The sequence below is a fragment of the Dermochelys coriacea genome, chromosome 13 (assembly GCF_009764565.3).
Source record: "Dermochelys coriacea isolate rDerCor1 chromosome 13, rDerCor1.pri.v4, whole genome shotgun sequence".
NCBI classification, from domain to species: domain Eukaryota; kingdom Metazoa; phylum Chordata; order Testudines; family Dermochelyidae; genus Dermochelys; species Dermochelys coriacea.
The window spans coordinates 2,615,030-2,634,220 of NC_050080.1; the positions used below are offsets into that span (position 1 = coordinate 2,615,030).

At 56.8% G+C, this 19,191-nt stretch overlaps 1 protein-coding gene across 1 annotated transcript; it reads right to left on the minus strand.

Annotated features, from left to right (window-relative positions):
• Positions 1 to 396: 396 nt before the first annotated feature.
• LOC119841582 (bactericidal permeability-increasing protein-like) lies at positions 397 to 15,976 on the minus strand. The gene is made up of 16 exons (XM_038369133.2): positions 14,833 to 15,976; positions 14,420 to 14,556; positions 13,232 to 13,346; positions 10,435 to 10,563; positions 9,045 to 9,200; positions 7,989 to 8,052; positions 7,157 to 7,217; positions 6,710 to 6,801; positions 5,798 to 5,974; positions 5,077 to 5,136; positions 4,420 to 4,587; positions 4,091 to 4,158; positions 3,635 to 3,677; positions 2,568 to 2,631; positions 2,374 to 2,450; positions 397 to 799 (listed from the first exon to the last, which is right to left on the minus strand). The coding sequence occupies exons 2-16, from the start codon at positions 14,520 to 14,522 to the stop codon at positions 758 to 760; spliced, it is 1,419 nt and encodes a 472-aa protein (XP_038225061.1). The 5' UTR covers positions 14,523 to 14,556; positions 14,833 to 15,976; the 3' UTR covers positions 397 to 757.
• Positions 15,977 to 19,191: the final 3,215 nt, after the last annotated feature.

Below are 19,191 nucleotides of genomic sequence, written 5' to 3' on the forward strand. Positions count from 1 at the left end.
CCCCAGGGTGTGTGAGAGGGGCCTGGGCCCCGGGTGAGGGAGTGCTGGATGCTATGCTGTGGGGGGCCGTCCCACACTCCCTGCTAGCCGTACCCGTACCCACAGTTCGGGAGGATGTGTGGAGCCCCTGGACAGCACGCCCCAGAAATCCTGCTGCTTAGGTACAGCGGGGGGAATCTGCGTGTTGCTCACCCACCCACCCTCCCAGCTAAGTGGCTCTAAGCTCCCTGCCCATGCAGCCCCTGACAGAAGGGATGTGCAGCAGGCAGGGCTGGGGAGATGGGGGTATGGATGGAGAGGCACGACACTATAGACCCCTGGCGACTGTAGCCAGCCTAGCGTGAGTTAGAGCAGCCCGGGGGCTGCCCCGTGTAGGGGCCAGCCCCAGATCAGGGAGGTGCAAAGGGGGCTTAAAGTTGTCTCTCCCGCTCCCCTCCAGACAGCAGGGGGATCAGAGATGCAGGCTCAGGGCTAGGGGGACAGGAAGGTCTCTGTGGGGAGGGGAAGATCTGGAGCAAATTGGGAACTGCTGGAAGGGGAGGGTCAGAGGGGAGGCTTTAACATGACAAGACTGAGTGCATAAAAAATTCAGTTTTACTTAAAGTGACACAAAATCCCCCCCTCTGGCCCTGGTCTCCAGGCCAGCTCCAGGGTAGGCAGCAGCAGGATGCAGGGGGAGAGGAGATCCATGGGGGTGTGTGCGTTCTCCTGTTGAGCAGCGGCTCTCTCCAAGGGGGGGCTACCCAGCCCCAGCAGCTCAAGCCTTGTACTGCACATCTGTAGCTACCAACACAAACCCCTGTGAAGACAAAATGGCAGGATGAGAGTCCGTCCATGTTTAATGACAGCCACTGTGGGGTTGTTTCATGGCTGGGGTAGGAGCACTGGCCATATGGGCTCAGAGACCCCCAGCAGGGGTTGCTGCTGGGGTAGGTGTGAGCGAGGCCCCTGCAGGACCCAAGGCCAGGGGCACTATTTGGGGGGGCAGAGGAGCGCTAGTCCCTTCCCCAAGTTTTGTACCTGAGGTCTGCTCACAGCACACATTCTAGCCCCAGATGGAGCTCGTAATGGCCATGTGATGAGTTCTGTGCTGCTCCCAGCCTCTGCCTTTGGAGCAGGGAGTTTGTTTATAAACAGAGGCAGGGTGATTAAGATAACAAAAGGCTTGTCATTGAATTAAATTAAGGATCATTAGATGATCCTGAAAGCATTGCCAGGCACGAGTTAAAACAGGAAACAAAAGGTAGGAATAAATGGGGAGAATGGGGAGAGGTACACCCAAATCTGGAATACTGCGTGCACATGTGGTCGCCCCATCTCAAAAAAGATACACTGGATTTGGAAAAGGTACAGAGAAGAGCAACAGAAAAGATTAGGAGTATGGTACACCCGTTTGAGGAGTGATTAGTAAGATGGGGACTTTTCAGCTTGGAAAAGAGATGACTAAGGGGGATATGATAGAGGTCTAATAAAATCATGACTAGTTTGGAGAAAGTAAATAAGGAAGTGTTATTTACACCTTCACATAACACAAAAACCAGGGGTCACCCAATTAAATTAACTGGCAGCAGGTTTAAAACGAACAAAAGGAAGTATGTCTTCACAGTCAGCTGGTGGAATTCTTTGCCAGGGGATGTTGTAAAGGCCAAAACTATACCATTGTTTCCCAATAAGAACTAGATAAGTTCCTGGAGGATAGGCATCCATGGCTATTAGCCAGGGTGGGCAGGGATCCAACATCATGTTCTGCGTGTCCCTTGCCTCTGTTTGCCAGAAGCTGGGAATAGGTGACAGGGGATGGATCGCTCGGTGATTACCTGTTCTGTTCATTCCCTCTGGGGCACCTGGCATTGGCCACTGTCGGAAGAGAGGATACTGGGCTAGATGGACCTTTAGTCTGACCCAGTCTGGTCATTCTGATGTTCTTATATAGAACCCAGATGTAACTTCCCCCTGCTGAAACTCACTAGACCCCACTCCCCTCCCAGAGCTGAGGTAGAACCCAGGAGTCCTGATGGGATCTCTGTCCCCGCAGAGTTAGTAACAAAGTAAGAATATACATTAAAATTTTAAACCTAACCAGTGTCCCTTAAGTGACTTGCCACAAGATGTCAGAACATGTTGGTATTAGAGGTGAGTGAGGCTAATATTTATTTATTTTTCTTTCTTTTTTATAGGAATTAGAAATAGTGCTCTGCCAGAAAATTGCTAAGTTGTCTGCCAAAAAATACTAGAGTTTTCAGGTAGCCCCTGGAATCACGGTCAAAGGTGCCCCCCCCGGCAGTCTGAAAAGTTACCCCTGGCCAAGGGCTTGGGGGTTCCCAGTGCAGACACTGGGTACGACATGAAGCCAAGGCCATGGCTGATCCCTACCTGGTTGATTTTGACAAGGGGATTCACCAGGCTGACGTTATAGACGCTGGTCAGGGGGAATCCTTCCTTCAGCTTCTCTGGGGAGATGAAAGGAGCCCTGGTTAGGGGGAGGACCCAGAGCCCGAGGGTGGCCAGGATGGGGACTGCTACCCCGAGAGCAGGGACACGGGGTGGGGAAATGCGGCAGGACTTACTGTTCACCATCGGCAATGCAACCATCCGCAGCGCAAGCTTCAACAGGGTCTCCAGAGTCTTCACCTGCAGAACACAAAGCCAGCTGGTGAGAGCTGGTACGGGGCAGAGCCTGGCTCCCTGGGGCCAGCAGGGCTGTGCGGGGTGTGGGGCAGAGCCTGGCTCCCTGGGGCAGGCGGGGCCGTGCGGGGCGTGGGGCAGAGCCTGGCTGCCTGGGGCCAGCGGGGCCGTGCAGGGCGCGGGGCAGAGCCTGGCTGCCTGGGGCCGGCGGGGCCGTGTGGGGCGCGGGACAGAGCCTGGCTCCCTGGGGCCGTCGGGGCCGTGCCCTCTGCTCCTGAGTCTGTGTGGACCAGGGGGCACAGGAGCTGTCTATGTGCTGGGGGGACACCATGTGACCCAGCTGGGCAGTGCAGGGGAGGAGCTGTGTGTGCAAGGGCCAGGCGTGGGGTGCTGACGGTGCTAGGGTAAGTGTGGGAACAAGAGAAAGGAGAGTCTGTCTGTGAGTGAGAGCGACTGTAGGAGGGAGGGTGACAGGCTGTGGATGAGTGTATGTGGGAGTGGGTGTCATGCAAATGTGAGTGATAGGCTTCAAGTGTGCATGTGTATGTATACCATGTGCACAAGTGTAACTCACACACTTCCTGGGTGTGGTGTTCTGTCCCATGGAGTGGCACAAAGACCACTTGGAGATTAATTAATCTATGACAGCCTTAGCTGAGGGCCACAGGGTTTTTAGCTCATGCAGTAGAGGCTCCTGCTTTTAGCTCCAGAGGTCCCAGGCTGGATCCCGCCCGCTGATGACCAGGGTCTGTTGGTATTACACACGCCCAGTGCATCGCGCTCTAGCTGCACTGCTGTCTGGTATCTGCTTGGCTGCTGTTACTTTATACTTGCAGTGGGAGTTCAACGCGCGGTCCTCAGGCCTATCTCCCCTTGCAGTGCAGTGGCAGCTTTGCCTGAGCAAGGGCTGCACACAATGTGAGATGCCCTTGAGGATTTAGGCCCCTGAAAACCTCCTTGTCCTGCCCTTCCCTGCCGCCCTCCCAGCCCTGCTGCTGGCATGGCTCACCTGGACCGAGCCTATGTGGGACTGCACCATGGACATGCTGAAGCTGTTGGAGACACAGAGACAAAGGTCAGGGCTGAGCGGGGTCTCCCCACAGCGGTAGTGGCTCACAGTGTCTCACGGAGCCAGGCCGGGCACCGAAGGGAAGGCTGAGCTCAGGAGACGCAGCACTGCTGGGAGGGCTCTGAGTTGGGTTTCTCGCTGGATGGCTATCAGTCCTGGGAGGAGCGGGGGTAGGGTGGGACTCCCAGCTGGAATGGGACCCCCAGGGCTGAGACATAAGCCCCTGGAGGTGGAGGTGTCCAGCTGGGATGTAAATCCCAGAGAGGGGCCAGGGCTGGGCTATAAACTCCAGGGGATATAACCTCTCATGGGCGTGGGCCCCTGGCTGAGACATAACCCCTGGCTGGGACATTTGTGGCAAGGGGAGGGGAGGCTCCAGACAAGCCCCAGACTCACTTAGTCAGAGCCACGGAACCCCCGACCTTGGCTGAGTCGAGATGCAGCTGCCCCACCAGGCTGGCATCCTGCCAACAAAGTGAGACATTACTTGGATTCTTGTTATCAGCAACAGCAGCTAAAATGTGGCCCCGGAGGCCCCACAATATCCATGCCCCCCCCCAGGAATCCCAGCTCCAGAGCCCTTACCCAACACCCCACGTCCCTCAAGCCAGAGAGCTTGGGCCGTGCCCGCCCTGCACCAGTGTGCCTGGGCCCCTAGGAGAGAGGGATCCAGGATGCCAGGTGAGTGGGCACAGCAGCAGCCCAGGGGTGTGCCTAGTGCTTACCAGGTCCAGCAGGAAGGCCGAGGCCAGGGTGGTGTTTGGCAGGACAACGAAGGCCTCGGCTGCACCAAACAGGGCCAGGGCCAGGCTGTCCGGGCGGCAGGTCAGCAGTGGCTGCTTGCGGGCAGACAGGTGCAGCTCCATGGGCATGTCAGGGTAGAGCTTCTTCAACTGAACCAGAGAGAGCAACAGAGCAGCCCGTGAGATGGACAGAAACAGCCAGTGCTCAGCCCCACGCCAGAGAGACATCCCACCGTCCGGGGCATGGGCTACCATCCTCCCCCGGCCCCGCCACCTTACCCCATCCCCCCATATGTACAGAGGACGACACAAACCCTGTGTGTACATGACCCTGTTCCCTGACCCCTAACCCACACCCTCTGGGACTGCATGACCCCAACCCTCATCCATGGGCATGTGATCCCCTTCCCGTCTTCCTTCGTGTGCAGGGATCTGAACTCCCAGAGGGCTGAGGAAGAGCCAGGATGAGCACAGCCCATCCGTTATGTGGGAGCCAGCCTGGGAGCCCAGCCTTCTGGAACCATGAACCTGGTGCCCTCCAGAGGGTTGGGGTTTAACCCAGATTCAGCTAGTGGGGATGCGTTTGCCCCTGTGCCAGGCGCAGCGGTGAGGGAACAGTGGCTGCCCCAGCTGACTCACCTCTGGGAAGAACAGCCCCATGCTCCCTGTGTTCAGCCGGATGGGGGAGAGCTTCGGGATCTGTAACACAAACACATGAGACACCGGGTTCCTTGGAGAGCACGTCCCAATGCCTGAGCAACTGCCACACAGGACGGGACAGGACAGGGAGGCTGCCAGTGGGTGGGGAGGCCTTCTGCTTGGAGCTATTCTGCTCTCACGCCCCTAGGGCCACCACCTCTGAGATGCAAAAACCCAGGACATGCGGGATGATCCTGAGCCCAGAAATCTGCCAGCTGACAGCCTGCGCTGAGCACCTGTACAGCTCTCACAGGTCAGCAACCTCAAACGAGGGACGATCCTGGGAAAATCTGGACAGGTGCAGTCCCCTCCTGGGCAGTGCTGGGGCACATTGGCTTTGGTGCTGTACTTGCTCTGTAGATAAACAGCCTCCCCTCCAGACAGCACTGAAATCATATAGCAAAATCTCCTGCAGTGACCCGATGCAGCTCTTGGGAAAGGTCAGGTCTCCTGGGGGGCTGGACAGGGCTCTGAGCGTCACCCTATTCTGGGGCTGAAAGAGCAGGGGGGAGTGTTCACCGCACCAGTCATGGAGGAAGGGGGAGATGTCCTGGGAGCTGCTTAGCCAAATCAGGGAGAAGAGAGGGCTCCCTCTGCTCCAGCCCAGAGAGCAGAGTGGCCCCTCCCGCGTCCTACATCGCTGGCTGCCCCGGTGCTGTACCATGTCGTCCCTGAAGTTTTTCCGCAAGGCCCCCGCCGTGAAGTAGACGAATGCAGCCGAGTTGGCCGAGAACTCGGAGAGGCCAAGGAGCAGCATGTGGTCACCCTCGTCGGGCAGCAGGAAAGGGGCGGGGGAAAAGGGGCTCTCTGTGTGCTTGCCCACGCCATAGAACTCGCCCTGGGGGGATGGAGAAAGGACATGTTATGCACCACTCCCCGGGGGATGGAGCGACTGCTGGGTCAGGCCTGGGACTGGGTGGGCCGCACAGGAGAGAATCACAGCAACTGCTGGTCAATACAGTGGATTTGGGACTCAGCCACATGTGTCCGGCTCTGCCAGCACGTGCCAGGGCGGTCTGCAGAACAGCAGATCTGCTTTAGCCCAACACAAGTCATTAGGCTCAGTGCAAGGGGGACAGGGACACTCATTGACCTGGCTAGACAGGAGGTGAGAGCCGATGATCTAACGTCCCTCTAGCCTGAGACAAGGGGGCCTGAGAAAAGCAGGAAGCTTCAGGCTCCATCACTCCAGAGACAGGCAATCAGCCCTAATGGTGAGCAACCAAACCTGACTGGGTTCAGGGGTAGGTGCGGGTCCATGGAGGGGCAAGTCGCACTGGCAGCTCTGCTCCCCCCATGCCTAGAGAGAGGTGCAGTGCCCAACCAGTGGGACTGCACTCTGCGGAGACAGCACATGCCAGCAGAAGCATCATAGATTTCGATTTTCCCACTTTGCCCTTGAAGAGCAGATTTTCCCTTTACAAACGTCGCGGCTGCTCTCAGCCCAGGCAGTCGTTTTCCTGCTTGGCAGGTGTCCTGCTCCCAGCAGATCTGGGCCAGAAGACACCCACAATGTTCTGGGAAGTCTACCTCCTTCCCGAAGGGTGTCTGGTGCCCAGCCTGGCTGCTTTACCTTCAGGTCTATGTCTCCATGATCCCTGGCAATCACTGGCTTGTTGATCAAGGAGTAGTCAATTGCAGCAAAGGGGTCGATCTGGGCTGAGACTGCAGAGAAGCCACAGACAGAGGAACACTGCAGCACGATCCAAACCAGTGAGTCCTCACATCCCCTCCCAAATCAATAACGCCCAGACAGCTTGTCTGAGTCAACCCCAATGCCCCCCGGAAAAAGCTGGGGGACCAGCCTGTTTTTTTTCATTTCTTCTTAATCACCAGCTGAGTTGAATTCGTATCCTGGATAAAGTCTAGGTTTTGGCCCAGATTCAGCCTTCCTGCTGCCTCACACTCTGATTCCACACCTAAGAATTCCCTGATATTTGCCCCAATTCTCATGCTTTCAGATGACTCATCCCATCTGCCCCTCATGTTGCTACAGGTCTCCATAGCTCCCAGTTCCAACCTTGCATGGTCTTCAGGACTCGCTCCAGATCACTGATCCCTTTCCTGAGCTCAGGGCAGAGCTGGATGGAAGAAGAGAATGTTACAGGTTCAGAAACCCTTTCGGAGAGGAAAGAACAGGCCGCGAGTTCTTGTGGGGGCATGGAGGAGCTGTTCAGGATCAGCCATAAGGTGAATGGGGAGGGTTGGTGGATATTTTAGTCACCTCCTGTTTAATTTCCTTCCTTCCTTTCCTTGTCACTTCCTCAGGCTTAGAACTTTCCCCTGAACAGAATGGCCTTGGGGTTCTCAGCTGGGTTTCAAATACAAACACTGATACAATCCCCACCCAGGAGCTGCTCTCCACTGCCCCATGACGAAGAGGTGTCCAGCATGACACACAAGGGCAGGGATGGTCGTGGGATCATATTTCACCCCATGTACCAGGTACATTAAGCAGGAGGCCTGAAGTGACCAGCACTGGTACAATAAGGCTAAGTGTAACACACTGGCCAACATCTCCATCTAGTGGCCTGATCCACTAGTGGATAACAGCCTACCACTGCTGCCAGTGAGTGGAGTTACTCCTTTAGCTCAAGCGAGAAAGGTCTGTGCAGGTGTATTGAAGGTGTAGGAGCAAGCCCTGCTGATAACCCGTGTTTGGAGGGCTCACTCCACAAGGACCTTGTACTCAGCAGCTCACCTAGTGGCAATGAGTGAATGAGTTTAGTGCTTGGCGGGAGAGGCCGGGAAGGAAGACACTTGTTCAGCATTAGCCAATCTCACCCTCCTCCTAACTCCCGAGTCCTGGCAGACAGGGCCAGGGAGCTGCTATCAGCAGGGTAAACACTCACCTGCCTATTTACTTCATATCGCAGGGGTCCCTGGAGAGCCCCGGTGAACAGATTGTAAAGCCAGCTGTGGGGAGAGAGATGGAGAAGAGTCAGTGTTTAGCGCATAGCTATGGGTGGGAGCTCCCGAAGCACTCAGCGCTGGCCCAACTCCATAACACTCCCAGGGCTGGCTAAGGCAGCACTCAAAGCCTTGGAAAATCCCACCCTGAACAGACAACTTCTTCAAAGCCTGGGACAAAACTCCACCGCCCTCCATTCACTATTGACTGCAAGCACTTGCAGTGCCATCTTCCTGAGTCTGCAGACAGTCTGAAACCACAGCTCTAGGGGACATGACCTGCCCCCATTCATCTCCGGGGATGCTGACATTTACACCTATGGCGCTGGCTCACCAAGACCCCGATTTTCAGTGACCTAGGTGTGTCTCTGTCTGCCTGATTTGCACAATTTCCGACTGTGTAACTGCATGTGGCAGTGGCCAAGCAAACAGGCAGGCTGCACACCGGCCCTGCAAAGACCTGCATCGCTTTTCCCAAGGCCTGAGGCTGAAGACAAGAGTGACTTGGCCAAGTCAAAGTTCAGTTAGTAAACAAGGGCCATATTGTAACCTCCCTCTTTGTGCGACTCTGCTATTGGCCAATGGGAGATCTGTGGGGATGGACGGACGTGCTCCATATGTCATCGGCCTGGCCACAGACGGTAAGTAAAAAGGTAGTTTGAACCCCCACTGCAGAGTGACTCTGACACCCTGACCTAGAGGAATAAAACCACAGACATGACCTGGTCCTAACTCCCCCTCTGAAAAGACTGCTCCAAACCTGCCCCCATCTCCCAGCCAGCCCTGCGGTCCAAGCCTCAGCATGGTGCTTTCTACACCAGGTGCGGACAGTGAGAAGGCCTGGGCTCTGTGGGATAGAGAGGGTGTGATGTGCAGAGCGCAGGCCCCCCTGCCACCAAGAGTGCCCCCCTGTAAGGGGGCTGACAGCATAAGCAGCCTAGCTGAACCCAGCTCAGGGGATAAGGGATGTAGCAGGGCCTCAGAAAGCCAGAACTCACCTGGCTCCATCATGGAACTTCACATCCAGCCTCCCGATGCTGGAGTGGCAGTTGGTGCTCCACACCTGGGGATGGCCACTGTCATCCCTGCTCACCCCGAGCTCGATGGAGAGGGACAGGTCCCTCACGCTCAGGTCAAAGGAGCCGCTGTCGGGTCTGGGAAGGGAGGAAAGCACAGGGCAGTTCAACACCTGCCGGCTACCAGAGCTCATTCTGCCCTAGCTACGAGCCCAGAGGCAGGGGTGACAGCCCCAGGGAGACGGCACTGGAGAGCAGAGTCAGAGCTGTATCTGCAGAGGGACAGAGCAGGGCCAGGACAGTGCCAGCTTCCCACACTGCCCTGCACTGCAGGGACTTCCTCCAGGGGCTGGGGGAGCAGTATCCCCATGACCCATCCAGTCCTTGGCCTCTGCTCAGCTGCCTGCAAGGCTGCTAGCAGTGCTGGTGGTTCCTATGAGGCACCTGCCCCCCTACCAACCGCACTCAGCACCCCTTGCCCAGAATGTGCCACTACCCCCGCACGGAGTTGTCACCTTCTTTCCCTGCCTTCTGCTCCATCACCCCAGAATAGTGCCTCCCAAACTACCCTCCTCCCCGGTATCTGTGCAGCCACGGAGGGCAGCTTGGGCATGGCGGGAGGAGATGAATGAGGGGAGGTTCCCTCTTGCTCCTTTCCCTCCCTTCCAGCTATGCTCCTTCACCAAGGCTCAGGTAGCAGGAACACCCCCCAGGCTGTCACCGATAGCCCCTGGGGAGCAATATGTCCGCAAAGGAGATGGCATCTGGTGCTCCCTTCCCTTGATCCCTTTAGCAAAGGGACTCACGCACCCTTTTAGACGCATTGATCGAGCTAGGAACTGAGGGCCCTGCAGGGCTTGGGGCCCGCAAGCAATGCCGGGCACTGTGGGAGGGCTAAGGAGCTGGTAACCATTGCAGGAGCTGTGCCCTACAGGCGGGGGATCAGTGCTCTCAGCACAGGCCAGAAGGGGGCTCAGCGTCACCCTCCTGGGGTTGCACCACAGGACGGCACTGGAGACAGCGGCAGCAAAGCAGGGCCCTGTCTGACTGCTCCCCGGAGCAAAACTGGCCCCTGTCCAGACCCTGTGTCAGCATCTTTAATGCCAGCACCAGCCCCGCTGTCCTTCCCACAAGGCCAGAGTCAGGCTGGGGAAGTCACATCTGCACTGCGCGCCCCAGAGCCCCGCCCAGTGGAGGTGACCCAGCTCTGATTATGGTGGAGAATAGCACATGGCATCTGAACTGGCTCTGGCCCTGGATGGGAGTTTGGGGAGCTGAGGGGAATGTGGGGGTGGGGTCCCCTTTGTCCTTGGGGCTATGGAGGGCTCCCAATGGCTGCACATCACGGCACCAGCGGCAGATTAACCCTTACATGAACAGAACTTTCACTCGCCAGACACCGCTCAGCTGGATGTGAGCATTGCTGACCACGAGCCTCACGCCTGTCCCCTCGGAGAAGCTTACGACCGACTCATTCAGCTGCAGCTCTTGAATCTGCATCCTGCGAAGCAGCAGAAAGACACCCATCAGCCTGGCTGCCCTAAGGCCATACGCTCCCCCAAACGCCCCACTAAAAGCTTGTCATGGGGACCTCAGGAACTGCCAGGATCCTCGGTGCCACGCTCCACGGTGTGTGTGGCTGGGAGATGGATTCCTGGGGCTGCTCTCTTCACAGCCTCTCTGGCTGCTGGGTTCTAGAGAAACTGACAAGAACTGTGAGTGTGCGTCTGGGGGGAGGAGGGCGGCTGTGTGTGTGTCAGCATGTGTGTGTGCACGCGCACGTCTGCCTATGGATGTGTGTGTGTGCATGCGGGTGGGTGTGGGTGTGTTTGGCCACAATTTTCAGGACAACTTAACATGTTGGGTGCTGAATCCTGGAAAATCAGGCCCTGAGCTTGACTAAATGTTCCCCCGTTCTTCACCATTGCGAACACTCAGGGAGCTCACTGGTTTTAGCAACATGGGGAAAGGGACATTTATTTATTTATTTATCGCAGTTGCTACATCCTGGGAGTGTAGGCGAGAGAGAGAAAGCAGGTCAGATCTCTGTGTGTGTGTTAGAGCAAGTCAGGGCAGAGCTCTCTGGGTGGGGTGTCAGACAAGGAAGCAGGTCAGCTGGATGCAGTGGAGATGAGCATATGGCTAAGAGGAGGTGAGAGGCACTCAGAGGGAACAGGGGGATGGGGATCGGTGGGCGAGGTGCGAGGGCATGGGGCTTTGAGAGGATTTGTTAGTGGAGGAAGTTCAAGAAAAACACTCAGACGCCTAATTTCTAATGTGCCTAAAACAGCTCGGTGCATCGAGCTCCTGCCCTGGCCACTTGGGTGCAGTTTGGAGTCACAGCAGTTGAGTCACAGTGGGCACTATCCAGAGGGCAGAACATCTGACTGTTCTTGGAGGCCAAGGTTACAGGTCCTACCAAGCAGCTCATGGCTCAGAGCCCCAGCACCTGTCCTGGGGCCAGAGACACTGAGCTGGACTGTGATAGAGATGGCCGGCAGGGAGAGTCTTGCCAGCTAAAATACCCATCACCATAGCATCTGGGCACCTCACCACCTAATTGTAAGTGGGGGAATGGTCCCGCTATTGTGGGGAACTTTCCTGGTTTATATATGACCCCGGTGAAATGGGCTAGTGAGAGATCTGAGTCCTCGCTCCGCTCCCTTTACCCAGGAGCCTGCCTGACCTCAAGGGCTCCCCTTCCACTCTCCCATGTGGCAGAGTCCTCGTAACCCCGACACGGCTGGGCCCAGGATTCCTGGGGGGCTGGGCCCACAGTCTTGTCGTGGTCACGTAGGGCAGGGGCTAGGATGTCCCCACTCCGGGGCACTGTCTCTGCACCGGATGCTTCTCTGCCCCACTGCTCACCGCAGAGTTCAGAGCAAATACGATTTATTAACCAGCAACTAATGAGAACGTGGGAAAATGGGAAGGTGAAAAGGAAACATTTCACCCCACCCAGTGGACCCGGGGCACCACCCCCGACCGTCTCAGGAGCGCAGGGGCATTGGGGTCACGAGCCCCTCCCAGTCTGGCCTGCAAGGCCTCAGGCCCCCCTGCACTGGGCCTGGGGCCCGGGGTCCCGGGACTCCCCAGTCGCTCACGTGCCCAGCCCCTGCTCCGGCCCCAGCCCCATTCACACACTGCCTCCAGCTCAGCTCCTGGGGCTGCTCCTCTGGTCCGGCCCTGGCTCTGGCCCTGCTCCCAGCCCAGCCAGGCTCCTGCTCTCCCCTTAACTCTGCCCCTCCGGCCCCGGCCGCTCCACCTCACACGGGACCCTGGCCTCCTGACTCCTTCATTCGCCTGCCTGCCCTGTCAATCAGCCTGACCCAGAGCGTTGGCCTCTCCCCATTGGCCCTGGGGACTGTCAGTCTCAGAGTCCTGATTTCCCATTGGCCCTAATGTTTCTTTTGGTCCTGGGAGAGGACCAACCAAAAAACCGGCACTGAGTTTCAGTGAGGGCCCAACAGTCCCCTTAGAATCATAGAATATCAGGGTTGGAAGGGACCTCAGGAGATCATCTAGTCCAACCCCCTGCTCAAAGCAGGACCAATCCCCAATTTTTGCCCCAGATCCCTAAACGGCCCCCTCAAGGATTGAACTCACAATCCTGAGTTTAGCAGGCCAATACTCAAACCACTAAGCTATCCCTTACATAATGCACGTGGCCCAAGGGAGTCTGGGGTGGAGCAGGGAATTGAACCTGGGTCCCTGGCTGGTGCCTGCACTGCTAGGCCACCCTACCTCAATACCGTGGTGCTGGCTCAACTCAAGCCGGCTCTGACCCTGCAGCTGAGGAAGCCGGTCCGATGGGATCCGTGGCACGGAAGAGAGGGAACACCCCTCCGCTGAGATCCCCATCCTTCCTCATGGCTGCACCCCTGTCTCCTGGGGGGTCGGGACCCCAGGGGAGTGGCAGGCCATGGTGGAAGAGCATTCTCTCATTCCATACGGATGGAGGGATGGCAGATGTGTGGAGTGGCAGCACCTGCAGCACTAAACCAGCCCATGCCCAGCCCAGATCAACTCTCATCAAAGGGCCCAGGAGTCCCAGGGACGAGCCCAAGGTGTCCGGTGCAGAGGGCCTGGGAGCCCCACTGACTCTGTGTGGGGGAGGCAATGAATGCATTCCTGGCCCCAGCACCAGGGAGAAGGAGCCGTGCTCTTACCTGGACACGGAATAGCCCACGTCCCCGATGAGAGGGATGTTGTATGAACCATTCAGATCCGGGACGTGCTCCTTCTTCAGCAGTGACTTCACCAGCTCCAGGCCGAACTGCTGACCTTGAATCAGAGAGCAGGCTGCGGTCACGGCAGGGCCCACGGAGAGCAGGCTGGGGTCACGGCAGGACCCACGGAGAGCAGGCTGGGGTCACGGCAGGGCCCACGGGGAGCAGGCTGGGGTCACGGCAGGGCCCACGGAGAGCAGGCTGGGGTCACGGCAGGGCCCACGGGGGGCAGGCTGGGGTCACGGCAGGGCCCACGGAGAGCAGGCTGGGGTCACGGCAGGGCCCACGGGGGGCAGGCTGGGGTCACGGCAGGGCCCACGGGGGGCAGGCTGGGGTCACGGCAGGGCCCATGGAGAGCAGGCTGGGGTCACGGCAGGGCCCACGGGGAGCAGGCTGGGGTCACGGCAGGGCCCACGGGGAGCAGGCTGGGGTCACGGCAGGGCCCATGGAGAGCAGGTTGGGGTCACGGCAGGGCCCACGGGGGGCAGGCTGGGGTCACGGCAGGGCCCACGGGGAGCAGGCTGGGGTCACGGCAGGGCCCATGGAGAGCAGGCTGGGGTCACGGCAGGGCCCACGGGGAGCAGGCTGGGGTCACGGCAGGGCCCACGGGGGGCAGGCTGGGGTCACGGCAGGGCCCATGGAGAGCAGGTTGGGGTCACGGCAGGGCCCACGGAGAGCAGGCTGGGGTCACGGCAGGGCCCACGGGGGGCAGGCTGGGGTCACGGCAGGGCCCACGGGGAGCAGGCTGGGGTCATGGCAGGGCCCACGGGGAGCCGTCAGGGGCCATGGCAGGGCACTGCAGAGGGCCGTGGGAACAGGAAGGTGGTGACAGTCACACATCCTCCCTCCACGCTGCCCCACAGCATGCAGGGGAAGGAGCGCTCTGGGAACATTCCCCAGGCTGGTGGTATTAGGTCATCCCCCTCGGGTAATACAGCACATGCTGCAGGGAGTGGTGAGGCTGCACCCAGAGCGTGGCTCCCAAGGGACAGATGCCAGGCCCCGTTTCTGGCACAGGGAGAGCAGGGGCCCTGGGGATGTCTCCGCACAAGGAAGCCCCAGGCTGGGAGCACAGGCCACAGTTGCGGGGAAATACAAACAGGGTAATAATTATGCAAAGCCACATACCGTACTCCAGGCCCTTCTGCGTTACTCTGCCTTTCAGGCCGGCATTGGTTCCCTCCGCCCGAGAGCAAGCGCCCAGCAGAACAAAGACAAATGCCCAAACCATCCTCTAGGCCCGGAGCTGGGATCCTCTTCACCACCTGGAGCAGGGAGACAAAGGCACAGGGCTAGCAGCATGTGATGGGGCAGTGCTCCCAGGACCCATCACACAGCTTCCCATGGGCAAGCTACAGGCCTGGCGCTGGCAGCACAGGGCTGGGTTCCCAGCTCAACTCTAAAGCATGACTTTGGGCCGGTCCTTTGCCGCAAGAGCCATGTCAAAGGGAAACCACTTTTCTCTCTCCCATGGAGCTGCTTGGCAAGCCGGGAATGGTGAAGGCAGCCTGGGGACCCATGAATACAGCCCTAGCCAGTACCTCAGCTCCTGATGCGCACTCCAAGTGCGCACCTGGGGATAAACCCAAAACACGACCCCACATTTTATAGGGTCGCTGGCTGAAGAGGATATGTTGTGATGTAACGGGGCCAGCTGGGCTTGCCCCTCTGATGACTCGGCAGGAAAACTTTGTCTCTTGTGCTTCCCACTGTTACTGATACTTGCAACAGAGCCGGGTTTCACACTGCCTGTGACGCTAAGACGCTGTTCCTGTGGCCTGCCAGCGAAACCCAGTCCTTTCCCCACACGGTGACTCAAAGGGGAAACCAAGAGAAAGGCCTGGCTGATTGATTTGCCTATTTCCATCCGCGCCCCTGTTTGCAAAGGTTTTTTTTCTCACACAAGCTGTTGGGGAAGCAGCTGCTCTTTGCATGAACACAGAATCCACACAGGCTGGGCGGGGAGTCATGCAGGTGTTGGGGGTTCATTACTCACTGTTTGCTAGTTATTAATCACTCTCCCACCTAAAAACAACCAGTCACTCAGGCAGGTGGCAGAGCTGACATCATGTGACCAGGATGAGTGCTCACACTCCAGGAGCGAACAATCCCATGACACAATCGCTGGGAATGGCCGGGCTGGGTCAGACCCAGGTCCATCTAGCACAGTGACTGTAACGGGGCAGCACTTGATGCTGCAGAGGAAGGTGGCGGATGGGGGATACTCTGCCCCTACCTATTAGAACGTATTATTATCTGTATTACCATAGTGCCTAGGAGCCCAAGCCTGGACCAGGACCCCCTTGTGCCAGGTGCTGTACAAACCAGGGACGTCCACATGCATGTTACGGGGGTGGCTGGGCAGACCCCTGGTGGGGGAAGCCTGGTACAGAACCTGGCCCCATAGCAGCGGCGAGGAGAAGCAGCCTTTGCTGCCCCACTGCCCACTCACATTTGTCCCTGCAGCCCCTCCAGGACGGGGGCCATGGCCCAAACCCGAGCAGTGCTGAGCTCTCCATGCACCAGATTGTAATGCCACTCACTCAGTTTCAGTCCTTCTGTCCCCTTGTTGTGACGGAGCTGGCAGTGGGTCCACCAAGGCTGCGTCTCCTCATCCCTACTGGGGGGCTGTCTCCTGCACAGGAGCTCCCTGCCAGGGGCCTGCCCGGCCTTACTCCAACTACTGCAGCCCCATCCCCTCTGCTCCACCTGCAGGTCTCAGTTAGCCACCGCATCAAGACCTGCTTCAAGTATGAGGAGCTGCATTGAGTGCCCATGTGAGGGAGCGGGCTGGGAGAGGGCAGGTGGGGATCCCTGGGGTGGGGAGCGACGCTGGGGGATTCAGTTTTGCATGCCATTTGAAACGTTTCTGGGACACCCCTGACAAACATAGAACAAAACGACAGTCCCTGCTCCAAAGAATCTACAATTTTGGTGGGTCTCATCCTAGTCTCTAATAGCAGGAGGCTTAATAGCCCTTCCGCCATTCTGTGCTAATCCTGGATATTCTTGTTATCCATGAAATTCAAATTCTGTTGTGATTCTTGCTAAATTCTTGGCCTCAATGGCTCTCTGTGACAGTGAGTTCCACAGTCTCCTCTCACATTGTGTGAAAAGGTGTTTCCTTCTATTGGTTCTGAATTTCCTACCTTTTAATGTCATAGGCTGTCCCCTTGTTCAAGTGTTACAGGAGAGGGAGAACAGATGCCTTTGATCTCCCTTCTCTAGGCCATTTATTATTTTATAGAAGTTTAAAGGGGACAGTGATCAATTCTTCAGCAAGTTCACCGAGGGCAGGAGAAGAAGAAATTAGTTTAGGTTGCAGGTTAGGTTCAATGGTAGGAAAAACTTCTAACGCTAAGGAGAGGGACACGCTGGACAAGGTTATCCAGGAGGTCATGGAAGCACCAGGAAGTTTTTGGAACAGGTTAGACAAACATCTCTCAGAGGTGGTCTAGGTGCATCTAATCCTGCCCAAGCTCAGCATGAGGCAGAGCCGAGATCTGGAGATTCCTCCAGCCCTACATTTCTATCATTCTACAACCCTTCCCCTTTTACTCATCTGCTCTCTAAGGCAGCGATCCCAATTGGTTCCATCTCTCTTCAGAGGAGAATCTCCAGACCCTTCTCTGGACCCCTCCAGTTCTGCACTCGCCTGTGTGCCTTGGGGTGCCATTGTGTGGGAAAGACGTTAGAATATCCTCAATGTTATTCCCTGCCCTGTTCCCTAGGAACCCTAACACCTCGGCCGTGTTTGCAAATGCACTTGTGCTTTGAGCAGAGTCTCCATCACTCTGCCCACAATGTCCCCCAGGTCCCTCTTCCAGCACTTGAAAGCATCATAAGAACCTAAGAATGGCCAGACTGGGTCAGACCAAAGGCCAATCTAGCCCAGTCTCCTGTCTGCCGACAGTGGCCAATGCCAGGTGCCCCAGAGGGAATGAACAGAACAGGGAATCATCAAGTGATCCATCCCCTATTGCTCATTCCCAGCTTCTGGCAAACAGAGGCTAGGGACACCATCCCTACCCAGCCTGGCTAATAGCCACTGACGTGGCCATAAGGGTACATCTACACAGCAGGTAAACCATCATAGCTGGTCCAGGTCAGCTAACTCAGGCTCGGGTTCCAGGGCTGTAAAACTGCCATGTAGACGTTCAGGCTTGGGCTGGAGCCAGGGCTTTGGGACCCCATGACATGAGAGGGTCCCAGAGCTCAGTTTTTAGTCCTGCTGCCTAAGTCCCACGAGCTCAAATCAGCTGACCTGGGCCAGGGAGGGCCAAACTGTGTGTCTTTTTGTTCCAATATAGATGTGGCCTAGGTGACCAGCTTGGGACCAACCATAGGGTCAATGGAGTCACATCAGCTGCTCAGCCAATACATATGCCCAATAAATGTATTGACACAAATCCGGAGCTGGGGACAAGCAACTCGTAGACAGAGCAAAGGGCTAAACTCAAAGTCAGTTAATTCACACTGAACAATTTCAGCACCATGAACCCTGGGGCCAAAAGATGTGCAAGCCAAAGGAAAGAGAGGAGACTGGGGAAAATCCTGGGGGCAGCCTTCCCTTTTGCTAACTGTGTCACACACAGAGCAACTCCCCTTCCTGGCTTGCATAGAGCAAATTAGATACCTGCCAAGTGAATGAGAGGGGAAGGGAGAGCCACTAGACATAGGGGGATCAGGAGCCGTCACCTCTGGGAGCAACTTAATGCCAGCTAGTGACCATGCAGGTGGCCCACTGGAATCACTGAGACGCAATGGGCTTTGGTCAGATCCTCAAAGAATCCATTGTGTGCAGCCCTTGCTCAGGCTATCTCCAGAACTCAGATCCTCTAAGGTATTTAAGCTGCTGATTTCCATGGAATTCAGTGTGAGTTAGGTGCTGAGGATCTCTGAGGACCTGGGCCATGGTGCCTATGTATCTGGGAAGAGAAGCCCCAGAAATATTTAAATACTGAAATACTTCAGCTAGAGAGCACTACAGCAGGAGATACCAGGAGTAGGTACCTACTGGTGTGGTCCTCGGCTCTGGCGGGGGACATCCTGCTTGGGAAGGCACCTCGAGTGGGATTTTAAATATTTGAAGGAATAATAACTACTCACATGCGAACCCCAGAGGCTGACGTCCAGGTCCCACTGATGTCAGTGCAAGTTTTGCCATTGACTCATCTCTTGGTTTGACGTCAGTGGGAGCTGTTCCCCAAGATTTGACCGCTAGATTGTGAGTGCCCACTTCCCTGTTGGCAGAAAGCAGCACCGGTTGTGCCAAGATTCCTGAAGCCCGCAGCCTTTTTGAATCTGTCACTTGGCAAATCTCACCTCCTGCCCCACACAAGACTTGGCTTAGCTACTGCACACGTCTGATAATATGGACACCAGCATGCGCCCGGTCCTGCCTCGCTAGGAAGAGACCAACTAGAGTGGAGTCAATGGCTGGATTCCTTCTCCAATGACTCTAGCCAAGACTGGAAAAAATCTAAACTGGAAAATCACATCCCCTCTAGAATTACTGTCCCATAAGGAACCCTCTGAAGCAACTGTCCAGTCTTAATAATAATTGTAGCTCGTACTCACAAAGCTTCGTTGTGCTTCCAGAGAGAGTGTCTTTCCCACAAGGAGCAGAAAGCCCACCTGCCTTCCAGCAATGTTAGAGGGCTTTGCCTCATACCACGCCCTACCTGCTTGACAAACACACAGGACTTTTCCACACCTTGTTTGCAGGCAGGGAGCAAATCAGGTTAGAGCTGCCTGACTCCCCATGTTTCCTTGTAGAAAGGAAGGAGGGGAGCACAGGGTCTCTGGGACTATCCAGCCATATTGCCCCAGAACATCCCCCTGGTATGTGTCTCCGGATCCCACCCTGACAAAGTCAGAGGCTATCTCCAGAACTCACC

Excerpts from the sequence above, each read along its gene's own strand:
- LOC119841582 (XM_038369133.2), bottom strand. The coding sequence starts at position 14,522 with ATGGTTTGGGCATTTGTCTTTGTTCTGCTGGGCGCTTGCTCTCGGGCG. Across the intron at positions 4,588-5,076 it reads TGGGGCTGTTCTTCCCAGAG|TTGAAGAAGCTCTACCCTGA; the intron begins GTGAGTCAGCTG and ends TCTCTGGTTCAG. Across the intron at positions 800-2,373 it reads CCCTTGTCAAAATCAACCAG|GGGTTTGTGTTGGTAGCTAC; the intron begins GTAGGGATCAGC and ends TTGTCTTCACAG.